This window comes from Capra hircus, chromosome 10 (genome assembly GCF_001704415.2).
Source record: "Capra hircus breed San Clemente chromosome 10, ASM170441v1, whole genome shotgun sequence".
In the NCBI taxonomy this organism is placed as follows: Eukaryota; Metazoa; Chordata; class Mammalia; order Artiodactyla; family Bovidae; genus Capra; species Capra hircus.
The window spans coordinates 100249419-100263139 of NC_030817.1; the positions used below are offsets into that span (position 1 = coordinate 100249419).

Here is a 13721-nt window from a genome sequence, read left to right on the forward strand (position 1 = left end):
GTCCTGTAAATCACATAAATTTTGATTGGTTTGTTGCACAAAAGGGTTCATTATCTTAATCATACATATACATTTGTATATGTAATATAGTGTACGCTTATATTATGTATCAACTGTTTCTTCCTGCCTCTGAATGTACTTGGAAAAGACAGTTTAGATTTTCTTTTTTTTAAAGTGAGTGTATTTGAAAGTTATTTTGAACTCAGATTCTTCAGGTGAGCTCTTTGGGAAGTCTGGTCTATTAATGATTTCTTTTACATTTCTTTATAATACTTTAAATATAAAGATTAAACAGCTAATATCTTTTCTGAGTGGATGAATTTATTTGCATATATTCTTTGACATGGGAGGGAATCCTAGTGATTTTTTTTTTCTTTGTCCACACCACGTGGCTTGCGGGATGTTAGCTCCCCAACCAGGGAGGAAATCTGTGCCCGCTTCAGTGGAAGCATGGAGTCTTAACCACTGGACCTCAGGGAAGTCCCACAAGTTTGTTTTCTAGCTCATGTTTAATTTGTTAGTGAGCTCTTAATCTCTGTACTTGTGAACAGAGGATAGATGGCCTCTTAAAAAAATTGTGTTATGAATGAGTTCATAACTCATTTCCCCTGGTTTCCCTGGTGGCTCAGATGGTAAAGAATCTGCCTGCAGTGCAGGAGACCTGGGTTTGATCCCTGGGTCGGGAAGATCCCCTGGAGAAAGGAATGGCAACCTACTCCAGTATTCTTGCCTGGAGAATTCCGTGGACAGAAGCTACAGCCCATGGGCTCGCAAAGAGTTGGACAGACTGAGCGACTAACACTTTCACTTTCCTGCCAGTTTTGCTTCCTTGATCAGTACTGCTTTTGGTCTGTTTTTGTGTTGGTGGGTCAGGAATGAAGCAATTTAAAAGGTTAAAATAAATTGTTATGGTTTGTAAATGTAATTTTTGTATGTTTTTTGTTTTTGACAGCCGATTTATTTTGCATATTCCCAGCGAGGAAAGAGACAATGCTATCCGAGTGTGTTTTCAGATTGAACTTGCCCATTGGTTTTACTTGGATTTCTACATGCAGAACACACCAGGATTACCTCAGTGTGGGATAAGAGACTTTGCTAAAGCTGATATCCTTTTTATTACTATAATGACTGTCTTTCATTCTTGTTAATAAGATGTTTTAGCACAAATTTTCTTTTGCTTGTCTTTGAGATTTATAATCTTTTAAATAAAACATAATGATTTCTAACATTTGTCAAATACATAAAGCATATACATATGGTTTGTGCCTGATGGTGGTAGGCACAATTTGATAGTAGGGTTGTACCTTGATATTCATGGGGGTGGTTCCAGGACCACTCCCCTTCTCTCCAGGATACCAGAATTCATAGGTGTTCCTTGTTTAGTCACTAAGTCATGTCCAGTTTTCTGTGACCCCACGGACTGTCTAACCCATCAGGCTCCTTTGCCATTGGATTTCCCACGTGAGAATACTGGAGTGGGTTGCCGTTTCCTTCTCCAGGAGATCTTCCTGACCCAGGGATCAAACCCACGTCCCCTGCGTTGGCAGGAGGGTTCTTGACCGCTGAGCCACCAGGAAAGCCCGCTCAGGTTTCTTTGATGGTGTGAAATGGCATGTAGAGTCAAGCCCGCTATCTGTGGGTCACACATTGTTGCAGGGAGAAGTCAGTTCCGACTCCATGTTGAAACTGTTTCTTGAACTTGCTTTCCATTGCTTTTGTTATTACTACAGTCACACGATAGCCTGCCTCGAAGAAACCTGCCTCTCTGCCTCTTAAAGTGCCTTTGTTCAGAACCACCCCTCCTCCCCTCCGCCTGTAGCTGGCAGGAAGGAAGAAATGAACACACCCCCGCTGCCTGAGGCTAGCCATTCTAGGAGATAACTTGCAAGATTAATAGTCTTTTTACTTTGTTTCCTCACCTCCCCCCATCTCTCTCTATAAAAGAACCTGGCGTCCAGACCCGGTAAAATGATGGTTTTGAGACGTTAGTTGGCCATCTTGGTTAGCTGGCCCTCTGAATAAATCATATTCCTTGCCTCAACCTTGTGTCTTGGATTCATTGGCCTGTCAGGTAGTGAGCAGAGTGAGCTTGGACTTGGTAACACCTGTCGATACTGTAGCGACCACTGTACTTTTATTTATGTTGAGGACCCCCTGAAATGTGCAGTGATAATTAGAAATAAATTAGATTTTCTTTTCTTTCAGATATAGCTAACTTGTTTCTAGAACTGATCTTTTTTTTTTTTTACATTCCTCTTGCTTTTCTAGTTAACTGAATGATCTTTACCGAGATTACTACCTTTCCGGGATAGATATTCTTAAGTAGTTATTGAATACTTCCTGTGTTCAAAACAGTTTTCGGTTTTGTGGCAGATACCTTGCCTTCTGAGAACCCTTTGTTCCTCCCTATTTACAAATAAGCTAGAAACTTGTCATAATTATAAAAGATTCACGCAAATATTTAAGATTATAAAAGGAAGCTATGTCACAAGGCCAAAACCCCGGTAAATTGCTAATGCTCTTGATACTGTTTTTAGAATTTGGCAGAAGGTGGAGAGTTTTATGCAAGTTTAAGCAAGGCTGTGTTTTAAAGGGAATGTAGGATTTTCATTCTATACATTTCCTGTAAGCAGGCTGGAGTGGGAAATACATTGCAGATAAAGAAAAGGGATAGAGCAAAATTGGGGAGTTGGAAATGATAAGCAATACCTTGGAAAGTAAATTTTTACTAAGATTCTTACAGGGATCCAAGAGGAGATAGGGATGGAAGTTATGTAGGGGGATTTGTGAGTTTTTAAATCTTGAGCCAGATGCTCTGGTTTTTATTCTCTTGTTCATTGTTTTTAAACATAAACCATGTGTTGACATGGAGCTATACCCGTAAGTTCACTGTACTACACTGGAGGGAGCAGGAATAGGTGATTTAAAACAACCCTCACACTCAGCTCCCTGTGCTTTCCCTTAGTTGCATGAAATAAGGAACCCCTTAGGGTTCTGCAGACAATGAATGAAACTGTTTATTCTGTACAGCTGTTAACCTTTGAAAGGTTTTCAGCAAGTATGGAGAAGTAGATGAAAAAGGAGGACTAGAAGCACTGTGGAGCACTCTCTTTGTTAGAGTCTTGGTGGCAGATTTTATGAGGAAATCACAGAACACTTTTTAAGGAGCTATAATCTAATTGGAGAAACATGGATAAAATAAGGCTGTCGTCTTCTGTTTTGCATAGACTTGGGGGTCTACAAGAGCAACTGTACATATTTTGGGTTTCTGGGTAAGATTTTGTGCTTATGCGGTGGTTTAGTCACTGAGTTATGTCCGACTCTTCTGACCCCGTGTACTGTGGCCCACCAGGCTCCTCTGTGCATGGGATTCTCCAGGCAAGAATACTGGAGTGGGTCGGCATTTCCTTCTCCAAGGGATCTTCCTAACCCAGAGTCTTGAATTGCAGTTTTTCCTAAAACACAATTGCAATTGTGTTTATATATATGAATTTTTTAAACTTTCCTTATTATTAAAAAAAAGCGCTCCTGTTTTAGTTAAGTTTCTTCTTCTAATTCACTTACGTGGAAGAAAAAGCTTCTTCTAATGTGGTAGACTCCATTAAATAATTGAGTGCTTCTTCTATGCCTGGCATTGTATAGTGAACAAGGTATATTTGGTTGCTGTCTTTAAGATAACAGGCAGGAAAGGACATGATTACACTGAAGTCTCATAGGTTTTGATAAAGTAGCCTAGGGTTCATTAGAAATAGTGAAGTGAGTAATCCCACTCCAATTTGAAAATAGATAAAAATCTTCTTTGGAGGCAGAGTCTAGTGGGCCGTATTTGTCTGGATTTTACCCATAAGGGTAATAATGCAGAGATTAAAAAAAGACTTCAGGGAAAACAGTTTAACTTAGAAGTGGAAAGAATGTTAAATCAAGTGCCATCACGCTCTTTCTGTGTATTTGCCCATTGTTAACGTTTTGCCGCATTTGCTTTATTTCTCTAGGGACATTTTGAAAAACATTCCTGAGATAGTGCAGGCAGTGAATGGGAGGAACATCAGATTGGAAACCTAGTTAAGATGCTGTTTCATTAATTTATGAGAGAGAAATGGAAACTTCTGATAGAAGTGAATAGAAGATATTAAATTTCAGTGATGTTTAGGAGGTAAACTTTGTCTTAACTTCAGTGTCTGAGGAGAGGTAGAGGAAGGAGTCAAGGATGGTATCTAGGTTTCTGATTTGAGCGATTGAGTGGATGGGTGTGCCATTCCATTTGTAGAAAAATAAAGGAGAAATTTTGTGGGGGCATGACGGACACACTGATTTGTGGTACCTGTGAGACTAGAGCAAAAGTTAATAGAATGAATTCTGGAGCCACATCCCTTGCGTTAACCATCCCATCTTTGCCATTTACCAGTCGTGCAACCTTGGACAAATAGTAGGCCTTTTCTGTGACTCTGTTTTTTTCTTTTGTTAATTGTGCATAATCCTGTGACTTTTCTTTAGTGGCTACTCAGGTATAGCACTTAACTGAGTATGTGCCAGTAGTACTTGCCTGAGTTATATACTACATACCTCAGTATGTGGTATAGGTTGACTGTCCTGGACTTGCTTCTGGTTTGAGGTTTTGCTGGGGAGCTATATTCATAACTGTGGCAAAAGAATTTTGAATATTGCTTAGACATTGATTAAAGTGATGGACCATATTGTGGAGAGAAGAAAATAAAAGCCAGAGGGTGCTAATGTGGAGACAGGAGAACAGTCAAAAATAGATGTAGAATAGCCATATATTGTGACTCCTTGAAAGACTGCTGTAGAAAATTATGGCCAAGATGTTTTATTCTAATCAAAGTACTGTAATAGTTCTGTTGATGGCAGGGTGCCGATTGTTGCTGTGGGAGTTGGTCCCAGAAGTGGGTGTGGATGTGAAGGACCAGGAATACAAGGAACTGGGGCTAGAGCTTGTCCCAAGAGGAAATTGACGTCATCTGTGGTAACAGAAGGATTTTGGATGGCAGTTATAGCGAAATGACTGTCTACAGTTAGAGTGTATTTTTCATGTTTTTGCAGAAATGTTGAAAAGAATCTACTAAAGAATCACTGAATTGTTAAGAAAGGGGATATGTGTAATACAAGTAGACGTATGGGCTTAAAGCTTCTTCCATTCTTTATTTAATCAGTGTGATCTTCAGTCTTTCTCTTAGAAATGTTGGTAAGGCCCAGTAAGCCAAGATTGAAGATGCAAAATAATTTGGTTTGATGGTTAAGAAAATAAGGCAGTAGTCAAATAATAATTGTAGTAAAAATTCAAAAATAATTATCATTACTCAGAGCATATCATAGGGTTTTTTGAGTTAAGTACATTGTCTCATTAAATAAAAGTGGTATTTAAAAACTCTCCACTCCAAAAAAACCAAAAAACAAAAACCTTTGCACTCCATTGTTGGAATGAATTACTTTATGTACTTTTGAATACGCAGGAAGATTGAAGAGTTGTCTTCAGTGAAGAAATTGATGTCATTTTGGATTGGGTTCTGTATTTGCTAATTGCGTGGACTTGAGCAAGTACTTTTCATCATTAATTCCAAATATATCTTGGTCTGCAGTTGATTGGTTCATCAACTCTTTTTATGGTGATTTTGGGGTAGGAAAAAAAATGGGTAAATGAAGAGTATAGATAATTTTCAAGATTATGTCTGTTGATTTTAATTTGTTTTGCTAATCTTTGTTATTTTTGAAGAAGTTATTTAATGGGTAGAAAGATGAGATAAAACTTCATTATAGAGACACTAATGCACTGTGAAATTATTAAGAATGTTGTACGGAGAAGGAAGAGAGGAAAAAGACGAGATAAGTGTCTTCCTCTTTGACACTTCCTCTTTAACGCTATTTGAAGTTACTTCTATTCCTGGGTCATTTTCATATTTTTTCCCCTGTGGTTAAATTTTTAATGGAAAAAATATCCATTTATTTAAAAGATATAGTTAGATTAAAAAAAAAAAATCTGTGGTGACCTAAAACACATAAGGAATTTTTATTAAATGTCTCAGGCCAGACTTTTAATGGGAAATAGCTTTCAGAATTATAGGAAGCTGAAATTGTCCAAAATTCTTCCATAGAGCTTTATGGAATACTTAATATTATATCCACATGATTTCCCCTCTCCCTAAATGAAAGCAAAGAATATTTTTAACCTTGCCTGTATAGTGCTTGCCTATTTAATACAGTGTTTTATAGATGGTTGCCTTTTTTGAGCTCTTTGAGAACCTTATTTATTACTGCAGTTATAAAACCAAAGCATATTTTTAAACAGAAAAAGGTACAGCTCATAAAATCAGTTTTCATAAAATGAATTTAATGTGATGTTCTTGTCTAACTCAGTAGTAATGTGAATAGAATGCTGACTTCTTAGAGGATGTCGGCGTGTGTGTACTGCAGGTTTTCCCTGCACCTTTCTTTGCCTTATCTCTTACAGAACCTTCCTTTCTTACAGTAACATAAAAATGAAAAGACGGAATATGGAAGTTTTCAGAGAACTTGAAAACCCTTGAGAATGTCTGTTTGAGAAACACTGTCGTAAATTATAATTTGCCCTGCAGTTTTCATAATTAACAGTGTTGTAATGAGGCATTTGGTAGCATATGAGTATTAGAAGCCTGAGGATATACTTTACAGGTTTAGGTTTTATTTACTTTAGAAAAAATTATTTTACTCTGCCCAATTTGGGAGAGGCATACCCAGTTTCTTTTGAAACAGGCCATACTCTCCTTAATATTTATATTTACCTTTCTCTATAATCCTTAATAAATCTTCATCTTTAAAATGTTTTAAATTATAAAAGTGATACATGCACATGGTAAAGAAAAATATTCAGCCCTGTAGAGTGGCATGCTTCATTCATCTCTAGTTCTGCTTCCCAGAGTTAGAGTTAGCTACTTCCGCTTCTTCTGTTTTGGGGGCGAGGGGTGGCTGAGAGGCTTGTGGGATCTTAGTTCCTCAGCCAGGGATTGACTCTGTGCCCCCTGCAGTGGCAGCAGAGTCCTAGCCACGGTGCTGCCAGGGAACTGAGCTCTTACTGTGTGTATGCTGCTTATATTTTTTGCTGTCAGTTTCAGTATCTGTTGACTCTTAATATGAAACATTCGATACACTTAGTGATTGGAAGTGCCAACGTGGCCCTGAGTTTTTTGGTGTTAACTTAGGGTGCCATAGTATGTGTATTCAAAGTTTACTTGATTTGTGCCTAGGCTAAATGCAGAAGTTAGAAATGTTTTATTCAGGAGAAAACAAATGTGAAAAGAAGGATACATTTAAGTGAGGTGAAGATGTGAGTAATTTTGTATAAAATACAAAATTCATTTAAAAAGATCTCTTTCTGTATATATGTGCTTAAACTGTATTAAGGGAGAACGTAAATGGCTTCCTTAACACATGGTGTACTCTTCAATCATTGTCCATTTTTGCTGCCTCAAGGTGAAGATGTGGAAAAAATTTTGGATGAATGGAAGGAATATAAAATGGGAGTGCCAACATATGGTGCAATTATTCTTGATGAGACACTTGAAAATGTGAGTGAGAGTAACACAGAATTTTTAAGTGAAATGGTAATCAGCTGTTTTCATCCTAATGTTACATCTATAGTGTTCTGAACTGAGGTTTTACAAGTATACTTAGATTTTTAGTGCTGCAAGGCCAAAATTTGCATATTTTGTCTGCATTCTTGGTCTTAGTAATTTATACCTGTTGCAGTATGGCATATTGTAAAGGAACTTGATTGCTGAAGAAATACTTTAAAATGGGCAGAATGCCTTTCTTCCTAGGAAAAGTAATGTATCTAGCCTCCTGGAAGATAGTTAACCAAGTAAGATTATTGGCGATAACAGTTATCTGAAGTAGGAAGAAAAGCACTTCTGGCTTTTAGAAAGGAATATGGGAAAGGAGAGCAGGCTTTATTTTTACGTCTTGATTGTTTTGCAGGTACTACTGGTTCAGGGGTACCTAGCAAAATCAGGCTGGGGATTTCCAAAAGGAAAAGTGAACAAAGAAGAAGCCCCTCATGACTGTGCTGCTAGAGAGGTGAGTTACTACAGTTTGAAACAGTGATGTTTGGTGGTTGTGCTTTGAGTGTTTTAGCTTTGGAGACTGGACTTGTTGGGATCATTTAATCCTGTTTCCAGAGCTTGACTGCCTGCGTGGAGTGATGTCTTTTGTTATGTAACTGGTAATTTGTTTGTCCACTTCTGCCATTTATTCTTCTCTCATATGTTGCATTTTCCTTCAGTGTACATTTTAAATTGTATTATTTAACCTTTTTTGTAATATCTTTTCTACTTTTCCTTTTAGAATTGGATTAAATATTTAATTGGATTAAATAAATAGATTGGTTAAATATTTTGGCTCTTACGACCTTTGTTTTATGTTTATAGTCTGGGCTTCGAGATGCACAATTTCTGAGACATTTACATTTATTGGTAAAAACTCACTCTAGCTTCCCTCTGCCTGTAGGGTGAAGTTTAATTCTTAGCCATTCCTAAATTTGTCTGTCTTTATTCTTAGTCAAGAAGGAAATGGCAACCCACTTCAGTGTTCTTGCCTGGAGAATCCCAGGGACGGGGGAGCCTGGTGGGCCGTCGTCTCTGAAGTGACTTAGCGTAGCATTCTTAGTCAGAAGAATTTATTCTTTGTCCTCTGAATTGATTGATTTGTTTCATCCACTAAGCTTTTGCTTATGTGATTTTCCTACCTGGAAAGGCCTCTCTTCTCTTGCCCATTCAAATCTTAACTGGGTATCTTTCCAGACGGAGGTCACTTTTTCCCCAAAAGATTGCCACAGACTAGCAGTCTGTATTGGGCCTTAGTTTTTTTTTTTTCTTTCTTTTTTTTTTTTTTTTTTTTTTTTTTTTTTTTTTTTTTTTTTTTTTTTTTTTTTTTTTTTTTTTTTTTTTTTTTTTTTTTTTTTTTTTCATGATTTACATTCTCTGTTATTGGCCTTAGTTTCTTCATTTTAATGAAGTTAATTTATTATTTTATTTTTTCTGAGTCAATGTTTAAATCTGTGTCTTTTTTTTTTTTCATTTTTTTTTTTATATTTTTTTATTTTTTTTTTTTTTCTTTTTTTTTTTTTTTTTCTCTTTATTTTTTTTTTTTATTTTGTTTTTTTTTTTATTTTTGTGTTTTTTTTCATGTCTGTATTTAGTTTCTTATTTTTAAAAGGAGGATGTTCACTCTTATTTAAATTGTTTATTTTCAAATGTAACCAGTTGGCTGTAGCCCACAGTAATACATTGTGATACATTGTATACGGTATTCTTTTTTATTGGTTTTCAACAGTACACCTGTCCTTGACATTTGAGAAGTTGAGCTATGAGGAAATATGATAAAATGGAAAGAGAACTGCACTAGGAGTTGAAAGGTTTTTGTTCCAGTATAGTTTTAGTATATGTTGCTCAGTAGCCTAGAGAAACTGGGCAGATCTCTGTAAGATATAAAATTATTAGGAGTCAACTCAAGGACTCCATTTCTAAAAACAAGATATTCATAACTAGAAGTGATATTTTTATAGAGTCTAAACTGGTAGTGATTGAATTTTGAGATTTTTTTTGAGAGGGCAGTATGGATTTTGTAGCATATTTTATTTGAATCTCTCTCTTTTTTTTTTTTTTTTTTGCTTTATGTTTTTCTGGAACAATGTTCACTGCCTGGTTCGAGTATGTTTATTAGTGAGGGATAATAGTTAAAATTTTTAAAAACCACTAGTGGTTATTTACTGTAGAAAAAATATCAATGCTTATTTACTTTGGAGTAAGATTTTAAAAAGGACTGAAAATGCTGCATTTTAAATTGAGTATGGAACAGCTTATCTGAGCAAGTATTTTGCAACAGCTTATAGCAAAGAAGTTTTATGCCCACCCTTTAAAATTGAAAACTCTTTAGGGAGCAGGTAAGGAAATGCCACATCCTCTTAAGAGCTTTTCCTTTCTTTTCTGTAGATGGCAGGAGATGAAATGGAATACTTAAAAAGTCTTCCCTTTTCTGTCTTCAGTTTTTGTAGTCGTCTTGCTTATAAGGAAGGACAGAATGGGAGCCATGCTGTCCTACTCAGTGGAGCTGATCCATACGCCTTACGCATGGAGTAGTCTTGTCCTACAGCAGTGAGATAGTTAGCCAGGTCCAGAAAGAAATATTACCTGCAGTAACAGAAATTTAGGCTAAATTAGGTGGTATGGGCTATCTTTATAATTGGATCTTTTTCGAGGAATCAAATACCTAATCTTGGAAAACTGAAGAAGGACCCTAGACCCAAGGGGTCCACCTGCATCTACTGCTGGAACATTCCATCTCATGAGTTTTATACACGATATTATAAAGAGTCGGGATGATGCAGAAACTGGGTATTTGGGATAAGAAGAGAAAGTTAACCTGTGAACCAGGACAGTTTTCACCTTGGTTTCTCTTCTTTGTTCTCTCCTCTGGGATACTGAGATAAAAAGTTGCCCTTTCTGTGTGGTGCTGATTCCAGTGGGTCACCATAATTTGTAAGAAAATAAATAAAATTTATTCTTGGGGCCAGGGGAGTGGGAGAATGGAGAATCCTATAGGGGAAGATTCAGCCTTTATGGGAAGTTATCTCTGTTTTTACAGGTGGGTAACTGAAACAGAGCTATTGAGTATTCAGTAAGCACAAAACAGACGCAAACCCTGGTATTTGGGTTTTGGAGTTCATGTTCTTGGCTGCTATTTAATATATAGGCAGTCAGGAATGTGTGTAAATTGGTGAGAATTTCTAAACACATAGACAGATGTAAACAGAAGAAATTTGATTTTAAGTACATATATCTATTTCCTGATAACACTTATCTCTCTTGTTTGGACCAATACGAATCTCCCCCGGCCTCCCCTGTTCCCCTGATTTTGTCTTGCGCTGAGAGGAAAGCACAGGTGTACTTGGGAACCACAGTTGATTAATTTCAGGGAAAAAATGTTCCCTTTGATAATAAGAATTAATCCTAACTTCTAACTTTTCTGATCTAAATAATAGCCTCTTTTAGCCGATAAAGGAACTTCTTAGAAAAGACTTTATTTAATTTCTGTTATTTTAAGGGCTAGAATTTTTAAAGGCAAATCTTTTGACTTTTGTTCCTTTTAAGTGAATGCCTTTCTCATAAAGAACAGATTTTGGAATTTAGGGGTAGCATTGCTGTATTAATTCCCTCAGGCTGGCATAACAAAATGCTGCAGACTGGGTGGCATAAGCAGTTTATTTTCTACTCCGCTGGAGGCTGGGAGTCTAAGAGCAAGCTGCCTGTTGATGGACGTCCTGGTGAAGGCTCTCACTCTGGCCTGCAGTCAGCTGCCTGGCCTCTGTGTGGCCTGCCCTGGGTGACTGAGAGCCCAGGGTGCTAGTTTGCTGGTGTCTCCTCCTCTTAAAGGGCACGAGTCCTGTCGGATTGGACACCCACCTGCATGACCTCATGTAACCTGCACCACCTCCTCACAGGCCCTGTCTCCAAGTACAGTCACATTGGGAGTTAGGCCTTCCTAAGAGTTTTGGAAGGTTTAGTCCATAGCAGTTGGTATTTTTGAGTGTTGCAAGTATTCAACCAGCCGTCCTGGAGTTGCAGTGTAGCCTTCTGCCGCTTGGTGGTACTGCAGCACAGTAGAAGCAGCATTGACGGAGGGGGAGAACCATCGGTGTCTTAGTTGAAAACAAGATTGTTATTCCATTTATAGGAGTTTATGTTAATATTACACTTTTCATTTTCACTTGTATTTATATGGGGAAGTTTTGTCTTAATTTTTAGCTATCATTAGGCTTAGGCTGATGTGTTAAGCACTTTTCTCTTGTTTTTACCATGTTTTTTCCCCTCTGGTTTCTACCATGGGTTTTATTTTAGGTTGCTTAATAACTTTTAATTTTCTTTATTGTAACTATGTTAGTGTTATTTCATCATGTATGAGTGTGTAGAAGTATTTATTTTGCTACAGCAGAGTCTGACACCTCCTGTAAGGGCTGTGTGTGTGGACTGGGCTGAAGAAGCAGTGGCAAGCAGGCGGCTCAGGGAGAAGCTGTGAGTAATCATCAGTAGAAAGCTCATGGCCGCCCTAGTTAGTAGCTTCTTTGATCACTTGCTTCCCCTTTGTTAACTGGGTTATTTCTGAACACTTATTCAGTAGTGAAGAAGATGTAGGGTAAAGATGTGAAAAATGTCCCCTGGGTTTTATTGAAAAGCTATATTAAGATAATATTGGTGTATTTTTGTTATCAATTGTGGTGAAACAACACCTGTTTTTGAGAACATGGAATACTTGGCAGTTCACATGTGGTTTTGAGATTTCATTTTGCTGCTTATTATTTGGCAGAACAGCATTTTATTATAATGACACTTAACTTTAATGTGCCCTTATGTGATTTAATGTTGATAGAATTTGTACAGAGGAATTACTGGTATATTCTACCACTTGTAGGCTTATAGGACATAGATTTTAGGCAGAAGATTTCATTGTCTATGTTGGTGTTCTTTGGGTAGCACATTTTTTTACTCTTACGTAGAGATTTTTATCTGATAACATTTGAGATGTTAATCCTATTCCATGTGTCAGGAACGTTGAACTCTGAATTATCATACAGGAATGGATTTGATTCACAGAAGGTTTGGTATTAAAAATTGGTTTCAAGTTTTACTTTTTTAGTTGGTGGAAAATTGCATTACAATTTTGAATTGGTTTCTGCTCTACAGTAATGCAGATCAGTTCTGTGTGTGTGTGTGTTCGTGTGTATATATCTATGCTTTCACTCCTGAGCCTCCCCACCCGTCCCCAGCCATGAGGTGGCCCCTCCAGGTCGTCCCAGAGCACTGGGCGGGGCTTCCTGTGTTATTCAGCAACTTCCCACTACCTGCTTTATGTATGCTGTCGTGTATATAGGATTTCCCTGGCAGCTCAGACGGGAGAGTCTGCCTGCAGGGCAGGTTTGATGCCTGCCCGGGTCGGGAAGATCCCCTGGAGAAGGGAATGGCAACCCACTCCAGTGTTCTTGCCTGGAGAATCCCACGGACAGGGGAGCCTGGCGGGCTGCAGTCCATAGGGTGGCAGAGTCGGACATGACTGAGCGACTAAGACTACACTATTGTGTATGATTTGTCCCACCCTCATGTTCCCCCACTTGTGTCCACAGACCCTTCTCTACTGTGTTCATTAGTACCGTTTTTCTAGATTCCATCTATATGTGTTGACATACGATACTTGTTTTTCTCCTTCTGACTTACTTGACTCTAACAGGGTCTAGGTTCATCCACCTCACTGCAGCTGACTCAGGTTCATTCCTGTATGGCTTAGCAGTCCTCCACTGTAGAAGTGTGCCGCAGCTTCTTGACCCGTTCACGTGTTGACAGACGTCTAGGTTGCTTCCGTGTCCTGGCTGTTGTCAGGAGTGCTGCGGTGAACGTGGGCCACGTGTGTATTCTGGCATTGTGGTCTCTCAGGGTGGGAGGAGTGGCCCAGTAGTGGGATTGCTGGGTCATATGGTGATTTTATTCCTAGTGTTTTAAGGAACCTCCGTACTGTTTTCCACAGTGGCTGTATCAGTTTACATTCCCACCAGTGCGGGAGGGTTCCCTTTTCTCCACACCCTCTCCAGCATTTACTGTTGGTAGATTTTTTTTGATGATGGACATTCTGACTGGTGTGAGGTGATAATCTCATGGTTTTGATATGCATTTCTCTAATAATATGCG

General features: G+C 38.1%; 1 protein-coding gene across 2 annotated transcripts in view; it reads left to right on the forward strand.

Moving 5' to 3' along the window:
* Window positions 1–13721, forward strand: part of DCP2 (decapping mRNA 2) — a 49630-nt gene that overhangs the window by 11558 nt on the left and 24351 nt on the right. For both annotated transcript variants that reach the window (XM_005685022.3, XM_018053752.1), the window contains exons 2-4: window positions 953–1104; window positions 7429–7556; window positions 7966–8064. In XM_005685022.3, the coding sequence (XP_005685079.1) occupies window positions 953–1104; window positions 7429–7556; window positions 7966–8064 (379 nt within the window). The remainder of the gene's footprint in view (window positions 1–952; window positions 1105–7428; window positions 7557–7965; window positions 8065–13721) is intronic.